Source organism: Sturnira hondurensis, unplaced genomic scaffold (assembly GCF_014824575.4).
Source record: "Sturnira hondurensis isolate 20B ecotype Veracruz unplaced genomic scaffold, ASM1482457v3 Scaffold0004136, whole genome shotgun sequence".
NCBI lineage: Eukaryota > Metazoa > Chordata > Mammalia > Chiroptera > Phyllostomidae > Sturnira > Sturnira hondurensis.
Genome location: NW_028076767.1, coordinates 40,830,287 through 40,852,632, shown reverse-complemented (window position 1 = coordinate 40,852,632; position 22,346 = coordinate 40,830,287). Strand labels below are relative to the sequence as shown.

Here is a 22,346-nt window from a genome sequence, read left to right as displayed (position 1 = left end):
CAGATTTCTTCTTATTATTTTTAATCAATTGATAATTTTTTTAATTCTTGAATTTTAATTTAAATACAAAAAACAACCATCTATATATAACCCATATAAACATATGCTGTTTAGGTTCCCAATGTTTAAGAATGTAAAGGGGTTCTGAGATTAAAAACTTTGAGAACCACAAGCCTAAAACAGAAACTAGTAGATATAGATACAGTAGATGTAGATACAGTACATTCTGTTGCACTGAACACTTAAAATGTGCCCAGCCCTTGTTAAACGTTTTTGTGTGTATTTCATTTATGCCTCAAGACACCCTTACAAAGTTGGTGTTATTACCATCACCATTTCACGAACGAGAAAACTAGTACTTGAAAGAGATCAATGTAACTCCTTAAAATCTCAAGCAGCAAACCCCATACTTGAGCCAAAATCAAGTGACTCCAAATCTCATGCTCTTAACCACGATGGATAATAAAGGCATGCAGGTTAGAAACAAGGCAAACAGGGCAGAGCCAGGCAACTACATTTAAAAGTTCCAACCAACAAGAAGGAGCCAAAATACAGGTTGGGACAAAAGCAGGTTTCCAGCTGTGACTATGTAAAACACAAGAGTTTATTCTTGTCTTATTATTATCCAAATGAACGACTGTAAACCTACTTCGGTCCAACCCCTTTCAAAACCAAATGAATTGGGGATTGAAGGAAGGCAATCTAAGTGGGTTCATGTGAGCTGAAGAAAGGCCAGGAGAGCTTCTCAGATGCAGAATGCAGATGTCTGAGGAAAGAACTCCAGTGTAGCAAACAAGAGTACAACTATCACTACACCGAAAATGGACAATAAAAACCCTGAGATGTCCATTTTGCTTCAAGACCCAAGAACAGTAGAGACAAGCTGATATCCTTAGGGTCAGGTTCACTGAGGATGCTATTGAAAGTCTTCTTGCTACTGTTGGTTTCCCTGCAGCTCAAACTTGAGTATAAAATCTTTAATGAAATGTTTAGGATATTTTCTGGTTCCCATGTCCAAACAGAGTTTCCGCTTCACTAAATCTATACACTCCTGAGAGGATCATCCTGATGAAGTCAGTAACTGGGAACTTACTGTGTGCCTTTTATGAAGGAGTCCTATAAGGTCAAGGACAGTAATCCCTTCACAAACCCAAATTTTCCTAAGCTAAAAACCCCTGCTAGGATATGCAGACACACTTCCTACAATCTTGAAATTTTCCGTGTCCTCTAACATGGAAACCATGAATCCCTTCTGTTAGAGATGATCGCCAAATAAGGGACCTGGGACTAGGAAGGAAAAAGCAGGTGGAGGGGGTGGCAGAGCAGCAGTCTCAGTTTAAGCAAGGCAGCACTCACACAGCAACGGACGTTAGAGCAAAGAGAGTAAACGAAATCTCAGAACTGTGCTCAGTCCATTAGGAGGGAGGGAGGCCACAGAGGCACGTTAGTGTTCGCCTATGTGTAACATGTTCGGTGTTGAGACCGTGAGACTCCACCCTGACAGAGAAAAGGTTTGAAAAATTCTGACTCAGCTCTCTATATATAGGTATAGAAGACCAGAAGTTGGAAAACATAACCTCTTACTATGCATAATGTCTGCAGCAGTGGGAGAAATAAATTTGTTAACATATTCTCAAAACTTTGGATGAAAGAGGTCCTGTATAGTTCCTGGTGTACAAAGGACTATAATGATAACTGGTATTTTCTTTCTCTAGTCTTCTACTTTTATTTAATGTCAGTGAATACAAAAAATTATAAGAGCTTTTATAGATTCATTGGCGACCCAGATCCCCCCAACAGTATCTTTGCCTTGAAACCCTTTTGTTCCTCGACTACAAACTCTCCTACTTGGAGTCAACAAAGTAAGAGTCAGGGGCCAGAAAGAGAACCCTGGACGACGACTGCGCACCAGCGTCTCCAGAGCTGAGCGGGCTGCTGCCCAATCACCACACCTCCTCCTCCACAGCCCAGGCTTCAACATATGGTGTACTCAGAACTGCAGTGAGTCAACATTCCGCTAGATCATAAAACAGACCACGCACATGGAACCCAGCCACTGGTGTTTCAGACTGCATGGAGCACCGCGGTCTGCTTGCATGGCAGCAAGGACCGACTCAGACTGCTCGAAGCCTGGTCACAAATCAAAATTTCCTTAGAAAGGGCAGAAATCTGGAACAGAAGGTGACTGTATCTATCAGGGTCAGAAAAATTAAAGGCTGAAACAATGTTCTGGGAATCTCTATGAACATATCAAACGAGCAAAAGAACAGGATGCCTGAGCGCTTCACCCGGGGGGCACCCAGGAAGAAGAGGGATCACATACTGACTGCCGGGCTGCTGTGGATTTCAGTGCTGACCACAAGCACTCGCTCTGTGCTACCAGCTGTCACGTGAAGGAAACAGTCACCATTGTGGGGTCTGGGGGCCTGCAAACCTGACTCTACTAGAGCTTACTAATTGTGAGTCTGACCTCGGGACGGCAACTGGACAAATGGATATTAGTTGACATTACTATCAGCAAAAAAAATGTTTTTTAACTTGATTTTGAGGTACCTGATATTAAGGACATTTCTATGGGAAGAAATGCAGGCATTACTGGCAAGATTTTCACAGACGGTAATCAGAACATGTAAGATGCCATACATTACCTAGGCCATTCCAGAGGAACGTCCGTCCCTGTCTGTCTGTCTGCAGTGAGCATTTCCTAAGCTACTGAGCATTTTCTACAGCATGAATGGCAAACAGTTTAATAAGACGTATTGTTTGATGTGGAGCTAATGTTGTTCTATTTGATTACAGCCAACACTAATCTGCATGATTTCAGCCCCCACGCACGTGACAATGATATGTATGACATATATGTGACAATATTATGTGTGAGTGTAAGTGACAATTACTTAAATTCTAAATAAAAGATAAAATATACTTATATCATACAAAATATAAAATCAAGCATGGGGCACAGTTGAAAATTTTGCTGGTTAAAGCTTCATGAAGAAATGTCTATTGAGTTTCCAGGTACAAGGGAACTCTTACACAAACATGGCTAGAGCTCAACACATTCCTACTAGCTCTAATGCGAAGTGAGGACTACCGTGTAAACAGAATACCTAAAAGTTTCTTAAGTTACAGTAGCCCCCCTTTATCCATGGGGGAGATATTTCAAGACCCCCAGTGAATGCCTGAAACTGGGGACAGTGCCCAGTGAACCCTGACATACACTTTATTTTTTCCTATACATACATATTTATGACTAAGCTTAATTTATAAATTAGGCATAGTAAGAGATAAACACAATCATTAATTATGAAACAACAATTATAACAATAAACGGTAATATAAGTTATGTGATATTACGTTTACTTAATAATGTGGCATCACTAAGCAAAGTAAGGGCTATTGGAACACAAGCACTGGGACAGGGTGACAGTCAATCTGAAAACTGACACTGCTGTGAAGTGACCGACAAGCGGGGAGCAGACACAGTGTGGAGATGCTGGAGGAACAGATGACCCAGGTGGGAAGGAGCTGGACAACACAAGATTCCGTCAGGCTGCTCAAAACAATGTGTAATTTAAAACTTAGGAACTCAATCCACCGAGCTACACTTAGTCCTGGCTGGTGTAGCTCGGTGGATTGAGCGCGGGCCTGCGAACGAAAGAATCATGGTTTGATTCCCAGTCAGGGCACATGCCTGGGTTGCAGGCCAGTTCCCAGCAGGGGACGCACGAGAGGCAACCATACATTGATATTTCTCTCCCTAACCCTTCCCCTCTAAAGATAAATAAATAAAAAATTTAAAAAAACTTTGGAAGTGCTTACTTCTGAAGTTTTCCATTTAATAGTTTTGGACCTCAGTTGACTGTGGGTAACAAACCGGGGGAAGAGGGGTAACTGTACCACACTTGAAAGAATTCTCTAAAATGTCTTTAGTTGAAAGATAGCGTTTCTTTGTTTCCCCAGTTCCACTTCAGGATGCAGAAAGGATACTGTGCGAATGCCCAACACATCTCACACATGAATGGCATGGTCCACTAGGCTTACCAAAATGAAAAGGCAGATAACGTGTGTTTTTAAATGTCTAAGTAGTCTTCTTCTGTTTAACTCCAGACTTAATGCAGCTTTCTAATAAACAACATCATTTGTTATTCAAAAAGCACTGAGTGATTTATGTCAAGCAGCTGTGAACAAGCTTCTGCTGAAAACACCTCTGCATGTGTGCGTTACTGTGCTAACACTGTTGTGATGCCCAAGGACGCTGGGAAAAAGGGATCAGAAAACAAAAGGTCACTGGAAAGAAAGTGAAAGAAGACTTATCTGACTCAACTGACATCAAGCACAGAGAAATAGCAATTTCTGCGTAAACTTATCAGTCTATGAGAGAATTATTTAAAATTCTTATATTATCACAATGAAAATGATATTTACAGTTCACAAATGACAATTAGATCAAACTCAGTTTTCTCATAAACTTAAATATTTGTCATACTCTTGAAAGTCAATGCATAAATGCTAGTAGTAAATGTTTTCCCAGGAACAATAAAATGCTCAAAAATAAAGGTAAAGTAATATAATTTAGTAGAATTGGGTTCTACTAAAGACTCTAGTATAGAAAAGCATTTCATCAGTATTCAGAAGAAAAAAAGGCTGTTAAAAAAAAAGCACAGGCAAAATTAATCTCTGGCATTAGATGTCAGGACAGGGATAAACTTCTGGGAGGCAGGAAAAAACAGTTTAGGAGGGGTTCTGAAGAAGGCTACCCAGGACATGGGTGATGTTCTATTTCTTGCCCTGAGCATTGACTACCCAAATGTGTTCATCTGGTGGTAATTCATCAAGGTTATGACTTCTGTATTTTATTATGTACTTATTTGTGTATTATATGCAAATAGGCTTATGCACTATGTTTTTTTTTCTGTGTGTATGTTACACTTTAAAATTGAAAGTCCTCGGGGAATCAATAAATGTGGCTCCTCGCAGTCCCACTGCTCTTAGTACAATGTCAGCAGTCACTGACCCGGCATAAGGAAGCCCAATGACTACCTCAAATAGCACTTGTTGGGGGCCAAAAAATCTCAGGGAGGTCCCATGCACACATTTACCATGCCACTGTTAAAAGACTGTGGGGAGGAGGGTTTGCAGGACCTACTTAACATAAAGGACACACGGAGGAAACCAAGGGGTAGGACGACAGCAAGGGAGGGAGGGGGGCTTGGAGGGGGTGGGGGGGAGACTGGTGGGGAGAAAATGCAGACAACCGTAATTGAACAACAATAAAGTTAAAAAGAAAAAGAAAAAAAGAAATGAGTAAAATTAATCTATGCTTACAATCAAGCTTTAGAACTCACACTTTCAGAAAAAAAAAGTCAATCAGTTGGCCAACAGAAAAGACAGACCCTTTCCTTGACGATTACATACACATCTACATTTTCTAAAGATGTGAAGGAAAAGACCCACAAAGAATGTTTTTAGGAGTTTGTTAGAACTTGATTCTAGAAAAAAAAACCTAAAAGCGGGCCCACTTGAAACCATAATCCTCATTTACCAGTAGAAAAAGAATCAAAGCCCTCCGAAAATAAAACCCTCAGCTCTCAGATTCCAAGGCGCCAGCGGATGAAGCAGGCCTGCGCGCTGTGCGTCCCCCTGCATCCGCCCCCACCTTACATTGGTCTGACTGGGGTTTCTCCAGGAGTTGCTCTGCTCAGAAACTAATTTAGCTTAAATTCAATGCTTACATACATTTAATGAAAATCATTAAACTTTAAAGAGTGTTTTATAAGCCTTTTTAAAGGAAATCCTGTGCAAAACGGTACGATGAAAACGGTGGCAACCTGAAACTGAACACTAAACCTTTGACTCGGGAGAGGAGACGCTAACAAAGGAACAGTTGCACTGCGCAGCCTACCCACAGGACGCATTTATTACGCAAGCGCAGCAGCAAGTACACGCTGTTATTGTTTTAAATGAAAAAAACATTCCTGATTCGGTCTTCCTATGTAATAGGTTATTTCTTCACAACCTTCATAAGGATGGTGAAAATAATGACTATTTTTACAACTATCTAAAATATTTGGTTGTAAGATTCAATTTAGCCCTGGCTGGTGTAGCTCAGTGGATTGAGCGCGGGCCTGCAAAGCAGACGGTCGAGGTTCGATTCCCAGTTAGGGCACATGCTTGGGTTGCAGGCCAGTTTCCGACAGGGGTCAGTTCCCTGCAGGGGATGCACCAGAAGCAACCATACATTGATGTTCCCTTCCTCTCTCTTTCCCTTCCCCTCTAAAGATAAATAAATAAAATAAAATAAAAAATGAAAATGTCAGTGATAAAAAAAAAAAGATTCAATTTACATTTTTCAAGTCTGATTTTGTTCTCAGCAGAATTTCTTTTACCCTTCTCATGCGATTACATGCCTTTGAGTCTATTGCTTGACCATTTTTATGACGAGGCTGAGAAAAATCCAATCTATAAAATGCTACAGATCTAAACTTAATTGGCCCTAAATTTTACTGGACATACTTTCCTGTTTCAGTCTTTTATGAATACAGCTCTTTTCATTGAAATTGTGAGCAGGACTTCACAAAACAACAAACAAGTATAAAATTTCCCCTACCAACCTCAACATACAGAATCTCCTTCACAAACAACATTGCTAGTGTAAACAGTGACCATGTAAAACAGTACTAATTAAACACTAAATACCCAGGGACAAAAGGGAAGCCTACTGTAATTCATGTTATGACTGGGTAAACTCCTGCTGCCCTTCATTACTGTCTCACTTACTAAATCTCATTCATAATTACAAATTACGTTTTTAAAAAGAAAACTGAACCATTATTTTAGAACAATTACTAATAGTGAGGCCCTTTTAAATGTCAATAATTTAAGATGTACAGAAACTATGCATATAGACCACATGTTCATAAATCACACATATTCTTTACAAATAAGTGTTTAAACACCAATGAAATGGAGGCAGTCCTTAGTATTGCATTGACCCACGTTTTCAAAATCTTAAAATCTTCGGTAAAGACTCTTAGCTCCTATACTAGAAACAAGTACTTTTTCAAAAATGTTAAATTGAAGCTAATCAGTTTTAAGGAGTCAAGCTCTTTGGAAACCTAAACTTTAATATTTAAAATACCTAAGTATGTATATGTTCCTTCTCGATTGTTACCAAATATCCTTAAGGAAAAACAGAGGAAACAGGTTAGCAAGCGCCACCTTGTGGATTCCCTAGAAAATGTTTTCACTCTATTCAGTACAGTTCCAGGGATAAATCATTATATCCAATACACTAGTCTAGATACACAAAATGTTACTTTAATTTAAATCAAAGTGTTCACTAAAGGTTAACTTTCCAGTGCCCAAATAGCAATAGCTGTAATTAAGTGCATTTGTGGCTATGAGGTATGATTTTTCTCCTACAATTTGCCATGTGTTCTGACCATGTCAGTCAGCCTTGGTCTTTCCTGTAAGGAAATAAATAGCCAGGGAGCTTGAGGGGACTCAGGCGCCTCTGCCTTGTAAGAGTCTGGGCTGCCAAGGCAGAGCAGCAGGGTGAACCGGAGCAGTTCTGCACGGGGTGGGGGGGCCATGCTGTCTGGCAGTAACTGGCTGTCTGGGCTCAATGTCGTGCTGGTGATGGCCTGAGGGAGCCTGGACTCAAAAGAGCAGACTGATATTCAACTTCAGGATATCAATTCAGGGTTCACGATACCAAGTACAAACCTCAGCTCCTTGTGGATGATGATGTAAGACTGCTACAGCTGGAAACCCAGGGAAATCAGACTTGCTACAACTATTTATACAGGGTGAAAGCTGGGACACCATCCGTGCCTCTGAGATCCCATTTCATGCTGAACACTGGCACCCCCATTCCTTCATGAGCAAGAATTTTTGCCTGCCACATTTTCAAAACACTAATACTCCTTTCAAGTGTGTGCAAGGCCCGCACTGATGGCCTGCTGGATGGCTATAAGACAGCTGCTGTTTGGGACAGGGGTCTGTGGCCAGAGAGAACACCTCTACTACCAAGAGGCTCTGAGTGAGCTGGCCACAGTGGTCAAAACACAGAGTGGGAGCTCTCCCCAACATCGGCCAGCCGCCAAAGCCCTAACCCCATCCCCTGAAGTTTCCTCAACAATCATCCAGGTGACACACCTCCCACTCTGCAGTCAGAAGAGCAGACGTGGCAAGCACGTCCTCAAGTTGGAGAGCTTCAAGGACAATTGTAACACACGGAGAGCACCCGTGATGGTGCAGACGGGCTCTTGCTGTTGAAGGAGCCTAGAGACTGCATCGTGATTCCCAAGCACCCAACTGGGTCCCAGCTGGAGCAGCTGACACTCAGGGCCTGTCCAGAGCTCTCGCCTGGAGGATCGTCCTCCAAACCTTTCTTACAGCCAGCTTCAAAACATCACTCAAGACTTCATTCTCTCTTGGCAGCCCATTTTTCTGGAGTTGGATTCAGACATTTTTCTTAATGTTCCCATCCAGCTTCCTCAGAACATCCTTACTTGGTTCTGATCATAGTTCTTCTGCCCTTGTCCAGACTGTAAATGACCCCAAGGGTGAGAGAACTGGGGTGATGAGAATGGTCACACCAATGCACTGGCCTGACTTGATAAATTAATAAAATGAAAAATCAAACAATTTTTTTAAAATCCTTCTCCTAAAGTACTTGACATATTTATAGCTGGACCATGACATTGGACCTTTACAACATTTTCGGGAGTTAGGCCAAAGAGATACATTATGCAATCATGAAGCTCGATAATCTGACACACCAAAGGAATTAAAAAGGCAAACCTCAGTGGAGAAGTTAGAATGATTCTCCTAATTTTGTAATGTAGCAAAGTCAAAGAGTACTGCCTTGCAAACTAGAGGTCTTTGTTGTTTATAAAAACTAAATCAAACTCTAAAATTCAGTGGAACTAATAAAGAGACACGTTCATAGATCTCTGTGTGTGTGTGTGTGTCTCATAAGCGAAAGTTTACATATTTAGTTAGGAGTTAAGATACATAGTATACGAAGATAAAAACAATGAAAAAGACTTTAGAAATAGCATGGTTTTATTTTTCCTGTAACATTAAAGAAAAAATATAATATTCTAAATTTACATAGTGGCCTGGAGTTGTCTCTCCTGCCAGTCAAAAGATACATTTTCTTTGGCCCACACAATGCTTTTTAAAGGCCCCAAATAATTACCAATATTTAAAATTAGGAAATTCCTCAACACTCCCCACTGTCTGTGTTACTTATCTGCCCACTGTAGATACACTGCAGGCATCCGAGTTGCGGCCCCTTGGTTTACAGCTTTTCTTTCTAACTTTCCCGATGTTTTCTTCAGGGTTCTTTTTCCTGGTAATCTTCGGGCGGGCTGGGGGTGGGGGGTGGTAACAGCAGCCAGACTCATTTCTTACAATGTTAGGGAGTATGTTAACTGCTTTAGGATACTTCTCCAGTTTTCTCCTTAAAAGGTGCTTAATCCTGATTCTACTACCCGTTGATGTCGCACCAACATCTCTGCTGGAGGTTTACAGAAAACCCAAGCCCGTGACTGGATGGAAGAACGAAGATTTGTGTTACGTAGGGTTTGACATTCACTTTATGGAAGGAGAAAAAAGACTAAATACTTAGGGGGAGGTAAGACAGAAAAAACATTACTGTGGCAAGTCTTAGTTGGTTTAAGATCTGATAGCATTTTAAATTTCTATAACCAAAAAAAAGGAAAAAAATAAGTTTCTATAACGACCCACATCTGTTTTAATAAAATTAGCTCAGAGGACACCATTTTGCTAGTGTCCCTACTGATTTTTTTATTAGTTTAAAATTGACTGTTTACAATATAACTACTGTATTATATTTAGTTGCCCAGTGACAATACAACAGACACTATTTCTATAGCAGCTTTCTTAGGGAATCTTTTTATAATAAGGCACTGGAAAATAAAATATGAAGCTGATTAAACTTTATCTTCGATTTGAATTCTTTGAAAAAGAGTTATGTAAAGCGATAATAAACATCGTGTTAAATGCACCAGTTCATCCAGCATTGGCAATATATTCTTATAATAAAAAGTTTCAGATGGATTTAAAGAAAAAAGATTTGAAAATACAGAGCATAAGAGTTTAAAATGGTAGGCTTCATTCATTGCAGTTTATACCAATTCTCAGTCTGCCTGAAAACTGTAAGTTTGAAAAACTGCTTCTTGATTATTTTTAATGCTGCTGCATTTTTTCCAATAAATAAATTTAGATAAAATTTGCCTACTATAAATTCTTGCTCTCTCACTCTAGGGATTATTAGTTAAATGCATTTTAATTTTATTTCCATAAAGCTTCTGTTTAAGTTTTAAGATAAAAGGTAAATCTGTCAACTTCTAAAAAAATGCACCTTGCCACCTAGTAATGGCAGCTAAAAAATATATATAAGCAACATATCAGAATTGCATATTTATTTTAAATGTAAACTTACTAAAGACAAAAACTATCTTGGGACAGATTTTATTTTTTGCAAATTATCTAATATTGATACATTTAACATATATTTATTTTCCTTCTTCCCTGGTAACAGAAAATAGCTTATTATAACAAATGTTGGACATTTTCTGTTAAAGTTTTTTCATTTTTGATTAAATGAAAATTATTTCAAAAAATACCATTTAAAAATTTTCAAATGCTTCTATTTTCCCTAAGGTAAATTACTATAGTTGAAAAACAAGATGAAAGGAAAGTGTTCATCAGCTTGAGCCAAATGAGATCTCACCTCAAACAAGTCCTGAGACCTGTGTGTGTGATCACAGCAACTTCCCTCCCACCCTTCTCAAAGTTGGCCCTCGTGAGTGTGTGTGTGTGTGAGAGAGAGAGTGTGTGTGTGTGTGAGTGTGTGTGTGTGAGTGTGTGTGTGTGAGTGTGTGTGTGTGTATGTGTGTGAGAGAGAGAGAGTGTGTGTGTGTGAGTGTGTGTGTGAGTATGTGTGTGTGTATGTGTGTGAGAGAGAGAGAGTGTGTGTGTGTGTGTGTGTGTGTGTGAGTGAGAGTGAGAGTGAGAGAGAGAGAGAGAGAGAGAGAAACACCGAGACCACAAGAGAAAGCGCAAGAGCGCCTCTGTCTGGAGAGGCCTAAGCCCAGCAGAGGCGGGGAGAGGGCCGCGCAGAGGGCTCCATCTCTCAGGAGCGCTGCCGAGCCGCCTGTCTGGAAAACTCGGGATGCAGGCTGCAGAGAATCCTGCAGGTCTCCTCGCTGCACAGCCGCGTTTGTTTCCTCCTTCCTTTTTAGTACCGTACTATTAATCCACTGTGCTCCTTTTTCTTGTTATTTTGAAATAATATCTTTTTAACTTCAACCAAAAGAGTACACTGACAAGTTGAGAATCATTTCTCATTCACGGAATAGAACCTAAAGTCTCTAGTTAACTTTTAAACATTATGATGACGGGGAGAAAAACATGAATTGTGTTTTGTGTTTTTATGGTTCTCATCTTTAACTACATATTTTTCACGCACATACAATGAGATAACATCCAAATCTGAGAATATTAACAAACGCCATCCAAAGACTTAAATAGGTAGTATCACCAAAAACAACTTTTAGGGGTTAAAAAGTCAACAGTCAACCAATTTTTCTGAATTAAATAAAGTATTATTAGCAATACACTAAGTGTCCTATAAGCTGCTGAATTCATCTTTGCTTTGGGGTTTCAGCACATTCTGGAAAGTAATCTTTAGCAGGAGCTTTTTGGTCCACTGCTTAATGACTTCTATTCAGCAACTCTAGAAACACTTAATAAGACAGTTTTTAAATTGAGGGATAATATGCAAATGTCCTATGAACTTGCCTAACCCACCAAGGCCTGAAAGGGAGTTGAACAAGGAAGGGCTTCCCTTTACCATCGTCCTGCTAGTGGCCTGAAGGAGAAGTTTGTTTCCTGGTGGACACTGGGCACACAGCAATGCTGAAGGGACCAGCAAACCAACCCCGACTAACAAGCCCTGTGTTTGCACATACTGTTTAGTGTCCCCTCTTCTGCTTTGAAAGTTGAATGAAGGATGAAGAGGCTTTTTACAGAACATGAAACAGTATAAATCCAACCAGAATTTCACCAGAAAATTTTTTTAAAAAACCCAGCTGATAAAAGCAACCAAGCCCAAAGCAAATGCTATATCTGCCCATAACATGCACCAATATTGCAGGAATATCTGTAGTTCTTCCTTTAAAGAATGAAAATAGAATCCTTAGGCAACAAATAGAATAGGAAGCAACAAAAACAATAAATGAGAAATTTTAAGACATATTAACTACTGTTATCTTGGTTAAAGCATTATTAAGTTATAGAGAAAAATAAAGAATACTTTCTATTTCTGCCCTGGGAATTATTAAACTATAGGAAGTGCTATGGTTTGAGAACTATTTTACTGACTTAAATATTTTTTGAGTACCTACTATGTGTGATGCACTGTGCCAAGAACAGTAGGAGCACAGCAAGGAGAAGGAATAAATCTTACCGTACAGAACATCAGCCTGGGAAAGAGATGATAAAGACACGTAACCACTACTGTGGAAGGAGCACAGTGATGATGTCACAGGAGGCTCACAGGTCAGATGGTAAAGAATCAGAAGATGAGAAGCCTCTTTTAGGACGCGTGGCAGGGCAGGGGGTGGCGTGGTGGCAATGACTGTAGTACTAAAAGCAAGGGTCAAGCAAGAGTTGGAGACACAGAGAAACAGACACGGACACTCTTGTAAAGACCAAGCTGCAAGAGTTACTTTGCAGCTAACTGGATATCAGAGGCGAGGGGAGAGCGGATGGTAGAATGCAAGCTAAGGATCGGGGCTGGGAGCATGTGGAGCCTGAAGTGTCTGCAGGAAATCCTAAGAGAAATTTGGAGGGTATGGAAGGGCAAAGCCAGAGAGAGACGGGAATCATCCACACAGTGCTCACTGTTGAAAACCCATAGATTCCCAAGCGAGAAAGGGAGGTCAGTTCTTAAAAAAACACTGGCATTTGCAACATGTCTTAAAGTCTTCCTAGTTGTTTTTAACAAGGGTGAGAACATTTCTTTTACAGTTGCCCACTTTTCTTCCCGCTAGAGCTGAATGACATTCCCAAAGTCCTGGTAAGTAATCATGACAAAGCGCGGTGGCTGGGAAGCCGTGGTGTAGATGAGGGTGGTCTCAGGGAGAGGCGTAGAGCAGGAGTGCAGGGAGAGGAGGCGGGGCACACTGGAAGCTCTCTCAATAAACGTCTGGTAAGAGGGGGGCCACTACTGACTCAGGGTGGTGCTTGAGAGGGTTCCGAAGTGGAGGAAAGGCTTTCTTCTTCCACAGGGTGGGAAAGCCCGGCTGTAACCTAAGGGAAAGGATCCAAAGAAAAGGAAGGGGCTAATGATACGAGAGAGAGAGAGAGAGAAACGAATTCCCATGCTTACTGCTTTCAATCCTCTTGCATTGTACCGTTTTGTAAACCACCCTGAATTCTTTCTCGAACAATGAGAGGTATTAATAAGTAACACAAATTATCTTTTATTCATTTAAAAATATGATTGATTAAACTGTTTATATTTGCTCTCCTAATAAACATGAAAACTGATAGGAATGTTCATGTAGCACACAGATTTATCATTGTGAGAAAAAGATTATATTGTTTTCATTTTCAGACCTCTAAAAGGTTAAGTTAGCCATTTCCATATTGAATTCCTATTCAATTTGATTATGCTCCCGACTGTGAGGGTAAAACATGAACAAACCAAGCTAATTTATGAGCGATTCCCTTGTAACACTGAAATGAAAAGGAACAATAGTTTAATGAAGTGGAATTTGTTATCTAATTATGCCAAATAATTCAGAAACATCTGCTGGTGGTTAGTAATACTATAGTTAAACCTCAAAGAATCTGCTCCCAGAGAGATTTCCATTTTGTTCAAGCCTTTCTGAGCATCCAACTGGGGAATCCATATCAGAGCACGGAGCTAAGGGATAATATAATGGTACGCTGACTGGATTTGTTAAAATAAGCAAATAACAAAAAATAGTGAAAAATAAAAGGTGTGTATTACATGGATTGGGCCTTAAAATTAACTCCCAAATTTAAGAACTATCATAGACTACTGTAATACCCAACATTCACCCAAATGTTTATTGAGTAGATAGTATGTATCAGACACTGGCAGTGGTTAAATGTACAAAGAAGACATCCACAGCTTTCCCACTAGGGAACTTCACCTAATGGGGAAGACAAGTGAATATAAACTAACCACTACACTGCCTGACGAGTGGTAGGGCAGAGGTGTGTAGAGGGCATTATGGGTACCAAAAAGGTGTAACTAACTCAGAAGGGCTACTCAGAAGAGATGACTATTCGATCTGAGTTTTGCCAAGATGCGTAGTGGTGATGGAGGGCAAAGAAAGGCTTGGGAAATGATGGTGCCACAGGCACGTCTATCAAGTACAATTCCTTCTGGAAACAGTTCAGTAGGGCTGAAGCACGGCCTCAGGAGAAGAGAGTGAGATGAGGCCAGTCAGGTAAGCAGGTGTCCCATCCTGACGGCCTTATTTGCAAGCTAGGGAATTTGGACTTCATCTTAAGGGTGATGGGGACTCTCTGGAGGATTCTAAGTAGGGAAGGGAACTGTTCAACCAATTTCTAAGAGGCTGGTTTAAGTTTCTACTTATGGATTCTAATTCTAACACAATAAACAATAACAACCCAAAGTAATAAAGGAGGAAAAAAGTCACGTGAAAGCAAATGTTTAAACTGAGTCAAGGTTATTCACAGGCTAAGCATACAGAGTGATTGGCCATTGTTGTATGTTCATTCATTCACTCAGTAAACTTGGACTGAGCACCCACTATGTGTCAGGCATTGAGTATACATTCTTGATATATTTTAAGTTCCATGAGGGCAGGGGCTAGATCTGATTCTATCTAGACTACCCACCAAAGGAAAAGTAAGCATTGCCTCTTACCCAGTGTGCTTTTCACATTCTCAGAGTGCAACAGAAAGGGTGAAGTGTCCAGCACTACCGGACGTGTATCCGGTCTTCCCGTATTATTCCTGAGCCATGTCTCCACCAGAGTGTTCTCAGACGAAGTCCACGATGGCACGTGGCATGTATGTAGCCATGCACACAAACAGAATACTGCAGAGTTACTTTTTCAAGTGAGTCAACAGACTTGTGTAATAAAGAAATGGAGAAACTCTGCTGGTAGCTTGGATCCTTGCTAATATTTATAATAACAATTAGTGACAATATTAGCTAATATGTATATTCAAGCACTGTATTAAGGACCTTATATACATGGTCTCACTTATTTCTATGTGAATAAGAAAAGAGAACAAATAGCCCCAGCTTTCACACGATGAAAACGAGACAGGAATGAATAGCTGACACCTGGCAGAGAGAAGATTAAAGTAGCTTCTCTTACTCCAAACTGCAAGCCCTTCCTCTACACCATGTGCTGTGGAGGTCTCCTCCATGAGCTTCCCATCCCAATGTCAAGTTTGTGATCATAATAATCTATCAAAGCAGACATACATTTCTTGGACCACAGCTTTTTCCTGCTTGCTTTCCACCACGAAACACACCATCCAATGAAATTCAAAGGTAAAAAGTCAAGAGTGGAACGAGAGAGGAGCAAGCTGGGTGAGACACAATGCAGTGGCCCCTTGCCAGCCGGAGGCGACAGGCCTGCCTGACTCCTCTTCCCTTCGCCCACGAATTACTCAACTGTCCGAATTAACTCTTTCCAAGAAGTGCTCATTTTATAAATGGAGCACAATTCAAGCATTTTGAGGCATTTTTAACCTATCAATTTTTACTTTTTTTTTGTTACTCGGAGAAGAAAAGGAAAAAAACCTTAATAATTAACAATGAAAAGTCATAAAGGCTCATGGATATGAAACCAGTTTTCTAAAAACAGTACTTTCTGTTTTTCACATTTTAAATAAAAGTAAATTTTCCATCTAGTCAATCTGTCCCCTCCCTCAGGTAATTTTTTATTAATAACATATTAAGATACAATTCACATACCATAAAACCTACCCTTTTAAAGTATACAATGTAGTGGTTTTCAGTATATTCACAAAGTACTCATTCTTTTGTTTTTAAAAATAAAAAGCCAAATTAAAAATGTATATTTGTAACTTTGTTTTCTCAGGCATGAGTTTTTTTTTCAACATGTCTTTTCAATGTAAAATATGGTCTTACCATCCTGCTTTCCTAGTTTCTTCCTATTCTGTTTTTTAAGGATAGTAGAATTACATTAATAAATAAAAATCAAAGTTTATAGGAATCCCTTTCTACATAGAATGGCTTATGGCTGGTAATCTGGTTCTAGTGCGAGGCTCCGGGACTTGTCTGGCATTGTGTTTGCACAGAAAGTTCAGGAACTTCATTTAGTTTTATATATTGCAGATAAATAATAAAGGTTGTTAAAGGTACTGCTCCTGATAGTTTATATAAGACTGAAAAAACATCAACTGCCCATATCGAAGGATATCATAATTACTAGAGGGACTCTGAGAAAAGCTACACACATCCCGCCTCAACGAGGAACTCTTTGCTATGGTGGATCTCAAGATGATCACTGTTAATTCTGAGATGAAACCAATCAGACAAAAAGTGTGTGACTTACTGCACAAATGCCATTTCTTCAGAACTGTATAGCATACAAAGCAGGGCCAAACAACACTTCCCTGCCTAATTCGCTTATCACTGCTTCAGATTAGTCTAAAACATGCATTCTCCAAGGATGGTAATAATGACTTCAAGGGAGCAAAATTAACCTTTGGGAGTTAATACACTACCTCTTTTTATAGACAAAGCAGATATACATACAGTCTACAAACAGATAATACAGTGTATCTCTGATTATATTGAAGTTTCATGGAGACAACAATTAAGAAAAATGTCTAAAAGGCATCTTATGGAGAGTGATTTAAAAAAATAAGGTTGAGAAATACTGATGTAAAAGAAACTTTTCTTGACAAATATATCAAATTTTTTTAGTTACACACATCACTGTCTTCTACCTTCAAAGATGAGGCTGCTTTATACTGCTTTATAGAATAGTTATTTGTATGGACAGAGGTAACTCAAAAGACTATATTGCCAATGTGCCTGGTGACTCTGTAAGTTACAGCAACTGTATTTCTTTTATCTCTTTTACACACGACCAAATCTCCAAACATTGGAAGAAAACTTTTAAAGCTGAAATATTAAGTTTATGACACCAGTAAAAAAAAAAAAGAAGCAACATGGACAAGTACTTAAATAAGAATGGTGATTTTAACGACAGCTGAGAACACGGAACATTCTAAGACAGTAGCTGGGCTTGCACCATTAGACCACCCTGCCACTCAGGTAACTCCCTCTCACAGCTTCGATGAGCAACATCTGAAAAACAAAAATATCCGCGGAGAGTGTACTCAAGTGGGAATTTCCTATAAAGTTAGCTTTTGGTCAAGTAAATCATACTGAAAATGCAGTTGACTCGTCTTTTTAAAAATCAGTTTGAACACCGGGACAGTCACGGGCAATCACAGAGAATACACCATCGCCACTTAACTGTTCCAAAGGGGCTCTGCAGAGACGCCCACAGCCAGTGGGTCAGGGAGTGACGGATGCCGACTGAAGCAGCACAGTGAAAGGCTGCCATAGCAATAGAAGAGTCTGAGAGAGAAGGTAAGAATCGCAGTGAAATCCCAAGTATGAGGAGTGATCTACGGCGGTGACTACAGGGTAATGAGAGGAGAAAGAAAGGGAGAGGGGCAGCACCCGAGCTCCTCCTACCACACGGAGAAGAGCTACTCAGGGTTCAGCCAGCCGACCTGGACTGGACCCAATCTCGTCTTTCGGTCTGGGCTGTCACCCACCACCCCGCCTAGCTATAAAGGGCAGAAATTCCTGCCAGCGGATGACCTGGAGGATGCCTTCTCACCCAGCCCTGGTGACCAGGGCTCTACTGGCACGAGCAGTCAGGATGTTCTGTCGGGGACACCAGCTAAAAAGTCCTAAATCAGACGATCTGAGGCTTTCCCTAGAGCCCAGCAATCATTGGAGAGTGCATACTCCTCTGTCAGGGAAGTTCTAACAAACTTGCATGGAACTAGGCAGTTAGGGGAAAGCGCTGTGGTTCTGGAATGTGAACTTGAAGACAGGGACCGTGTCTTGTAAACTGCTATGGATGTCTGTTGAAGGAATAAGCAAGGTGGTGAGCAGAGTATGAACCACATGTGGGTTTTTCTTTTGATACGAGCATTTAAAAATCATCTGTCAATGATGATGATTGAGGGGTAGGTTCATCTGAAAAGGGAATAAAAATTCTTGAAAATTCCTGAACCTTCAAAAATGCACATTTTCAACTCCCAAATGAGACTGGAAAGCCAGGAAAGATTAGGCTTTGGCTCTTCTATCAAGGAACAAAGCATACATTTGCATTAAAATATCCCTTTAAGCATCAAGGAGGTGATTAACACTGTACCCAAGTGATGAAACCACCTTCACTCCTCAGCTCAACTTGGCAATTATTTTAGAGTTCCTATAACACACTTAAATGAAAAAATTCAATGTATATAAATGTAAAGTTGTAGTAGGTAATTTTAGAGGCTCTTATCTTTTAAAATGAAGCTTTCACTAAACTTCCTATAAAAGAACACGATTTACAATTATAAAAAATTCGGATGATGATGTAAAACACAAAGCAAAAACACTAGACTCCACTGCTAGCTACTGTGGAATTGTCTACCCCTCAAATTCACACGCTGAGGCCCTAACCCCCAACGTCATATAATATTTGGACTCAGGCACTTCAGGAGGTAGTTAGGATTAGAGGAGGTCTGAGGGTGGGGTCCTCGTGGTGGGATTAATGCCCTTATGAAAAGAGAGCACAGCTTGCTTTCCCTTTCTCTCCACCACTGTGCAGAGAAAGAAGATGGGTCGATGTCTGGAGCCAAGACCAGGGCTCTCACCAGGAGGTGAGTGAGCGGGTCCCTTGGTCTTGGACTTCCCAGCCTCCCAAGCTGTGCAAAATAAAGCTGTGAGAAATGGACTGCAAGCCACTCCGTTTACGGCATTTCACGACAGCAATCCAAGCAGACTGGCTTCACCAACCCATGTAAAGCAAGATACACAATGGTTACTTGGGCCGGGGGTGGGGTGGGGGGCCTCCAGTAGAAATCCAGTCATGGGACTTTCATGACTTAGAAGTCGCATTTACCTGGTTTCTTGTACGCTTCCTTCTCTTCACCACCACCTCACAGAACTTCATTACTCACGCTCCTCTGTTGTAAACTGGTTAAGAGTAAATAGGAAAGGGCAGGAGGTATTTCTGACTAACGCCAATGAGTTTAATAGTAGTCATATCTAAAATAAAACCCATTTCTTCTAACCCTTGAGGACTGCTCTTAACATATCCAAAAGCTTTTTTGAATGGGACAAATTTAAGGAAATCCAGTATTTATTTTTAATACAAAGGTTCTCAAACCTGAGTGTACATAAGCACCACAGGGGAGCCCTTTTACAACCCCCTCCTGCAGAAAGGCAGACACTGTAGGTCCTTGGCCAACACTCTCACCCGCATCTCCGAGAACCCACGAGGGGAGGGCAGCCACCGTTCCGGGGGCAGCTGCTGCCCCACCGTGACCCAGAAAACAGCCACGCACATGGGGGCACTCGGCTTAGTAACAGAGGAACGTTCTTAAAAACTGTACCCGAATTGGACTTCGTCCGCTAAGTTGTATTTTTCCGCAAGGTAACTTCAAAATTTTAAAGATACTTTATTCACTCTGAGGAGTGGGAATGGTTTCTTACACCTTCTTCTAAAGGTCAAATCCCATGTTCTTCCTTTCCTCATCTCCACTTCAGGAGTTAAAGATTTAACAACTTAGGAATCCTCTTAAGAGCCACATACTTCTCGATTTATCTGTTTTATTCATCAAGAAGTGTGGTATTCTAAAAGTGGTTAATTTGTAAACATAACCTTTGAAAACAGACATTGAAAATGCAGACTAGCTCTTTAGGAAGGACAATAAATTTAGTCAAATAGTTTTAAAGAAAAATCTATCCCTGAAAATCTCACTGCTATGTATTAGCTGCAACAGTGTAAGATAAATGTTTCTTCAAAAGAAAATAACTACGAATGAAGCCTGCCATCATTTTTAACTTTGTACAAAAAGAAAAAGTCCACACTTAAGGAAAATACTTCCGAATAATGCAGATTAGATACAATGTACTAAGAAACAGCAGTGAGATTTTTATCATTTCTTTCAGAGAAAGTAGAAACATGTTTTCAAGCACCTGTGGAGATCCAACACCAAATAAGAAACGTCATTTCTCTGTGGGTATTTAGACAAAGTAAACACTGTCCACAGCCGAACACCAGCAAACTATGTTCTAGGCTCAGTTTTGCCACAAAAAGGACCTATGACCTTGATCAACTTCTGTGGGTGTAAATTTAATTTATAAAATAAGATGGTTAAATAAAAGTAACACTTTGATTCCAGCAGTATAATCCACTCTTAAGTATTTACATCAAAAGGCATTTGTGGTATGTGATGCTTGATCAAATGACATTATTAAAACTGTAACTGGAAACTTGATGTTGTAACTTACTAAGACTGTCCTTGTAGCTATCAGTTACATAGGACATATCATTGTATTTTGTTTCATATCATTGTATTTTGTTTCTTTGGGGAAAAAAGCGAATCCTTTGAACATCTAAATTTTCATATTCTATATGTACTGAGTTTTCTGAGAGCAACGTACATATGCACCATAATCTGCTTCTGTAAAATAATGTATCTTTTCTGTCTTTTTTCCTAACCCACTGTCATTGCTGACTCTAGAAGAAAAAGAAAAAAAAACCTTAAAGTCAACCACTGAAACAATAGTGTTGCAGTAATTACATCACAGAAATAACATTTCTTTCCTGAAATACTTAAAGATATTCTCCTGAGATTACTTACTTCCAGTAACCAACTTTCTTCTGTCTGCTATTATGTTAGAGAAAAAAATCTCAGTTTTAACAAATATTAAATTTACCACTTAATTCTAGCTTCCAGTGGAATATCCAACAGGAATCCACACAGGCACTTAGCAATACCAGAGAGGTTGGGATGCACAAACATCTCAGGCAAAATAAATAAACTTTCCAGGATCTTTATTTGTCGACGTGAGATGTGTAGGTCTGGCAACAACCAGCCAACTTCGCTCCCAAGTTGGCATCCTATCCTCCGTTCACAAAACACCCAGGACCTCAGAGTCTCCCATCCCAGAACTGGCCAGCGAGCACACGCCCATCGGCCCTGCCTGGAGAGGAAACAATGGGAGAGGCGCGAGGAGCTAGTCTACCGCTCCGGGCACCCAACTCCCCAGTCCCGGCCCGCGCCAAACACAGCGCACGGCGTCCCCGCCCCGGGCACCCAGGGCGCCCCAGGCCCCCGCCCCCGAGCTCTGGGGCGCGGCCCACCCGCGGCGGCAGGGGCAGAGGGCTGCACTTACCAAACAGGGTCAGGGCCATTGTAAAGGCGCTAGAGCACTGCTCACTACCGCCCGCTAGTCCACGCGCTCCAATCAGGCCGACCAGCGATCACCGCATCGACCCGCGGCGAGCACCTCGAAGGGAGTCGGGAGTCGGGAGTCGGAGGGGCGTGGTGGGGTCGCCGGCGCACAGGGAAGCTGCAGGCCGGGACGCAGCGGGCAGCTGCAAGAAAAAGTTATTTACGCGTTATTGTCAAACGCACCAGCATAAGCGGAGACCCGCTAGCCCTCGGCGAGCCGGCACTTGTCGCTGCCATCTGTGCACTACGAGGAACGCGCGCGGGCGGCGGTACCTGCCAGGCGGGAGGCTTGGCCTCGGCGCAGTGGCAGGCGGAGAGGCGGCGCCGCAGTGGCGGCCGCGGCGGCGCGGAGAGGAGCAGCCAAGGAGAGCCCCCGGCGGGGCGCGCTCACTCCGCATCCCGCGGCCTCGCAGACGCCATCTTGCGATAGCGTCTCCCCCCGGATCTGCCGCCGCGTCTCCTCTCACCGCCCCCTTCGGCAGCGGAGCTGAGTGCGTTCCCATGGCAACGCGCGCGCGCGCGGGGGGCGTCGGGGGCGCGCGCCCATCCTGCACGGGGCGTGGAGCAGCCGCTCCAAGTCTCGGGGGAGGCAACCATCAGGATCCTGGCTGGGGTGGGGGCGGTGCACACATTAGCTGAAATACTAGGGTTTTTATTTCTTGAATGGGATTCGAGGAGGCGCAGAGAGGGGAAAAACAGCTGATACTCGAAAGGGGAAGAGTCACGAGAACATGCTCCTGGAATATAGGGTCATGGGGGATCGGGGTCGTTTGAGGACGTATTTCTCC

The 22,346-nt window shown here is 41.4% G+C and overlaps 1 protein-coding gene and 1 pseudogene across 1 annotated transcript in view; one reads left to right on the top strand and one right to left on the bottom strand.

Moving 5' to 3' along the window:
• CHN1 (chimerin 1) overlaps positions 1-21,991 on the bottom strand; it is a 158,915-nt gene extending 136,924 nt beyond the window's left edge. The window contains exons 1-2 of the mRNA XM_037044415.1: positions 21,832-21,991; positions 21,500-21,701 (exon numbers count right to left, since the gene is read on the bottom strand). Coding sequence (XP_036900310.1) covers positions 21,500-21,518 — 19 coding nt within the window. The 5' untranslated portion in view covers positions 21,519-21,701; positions 21,832-21,991. The remainder of the gene's footprint in view (positions 1-21,499; positions 21,702-21,831) is intronic.
• On the top strand, positions 7,594-8,280 carry LOC118985830 (protein C1orf43 homolog; annotated as a pseudogene).
• Positions 21,992-22,346: the final 355 nt, after the last annotated feature.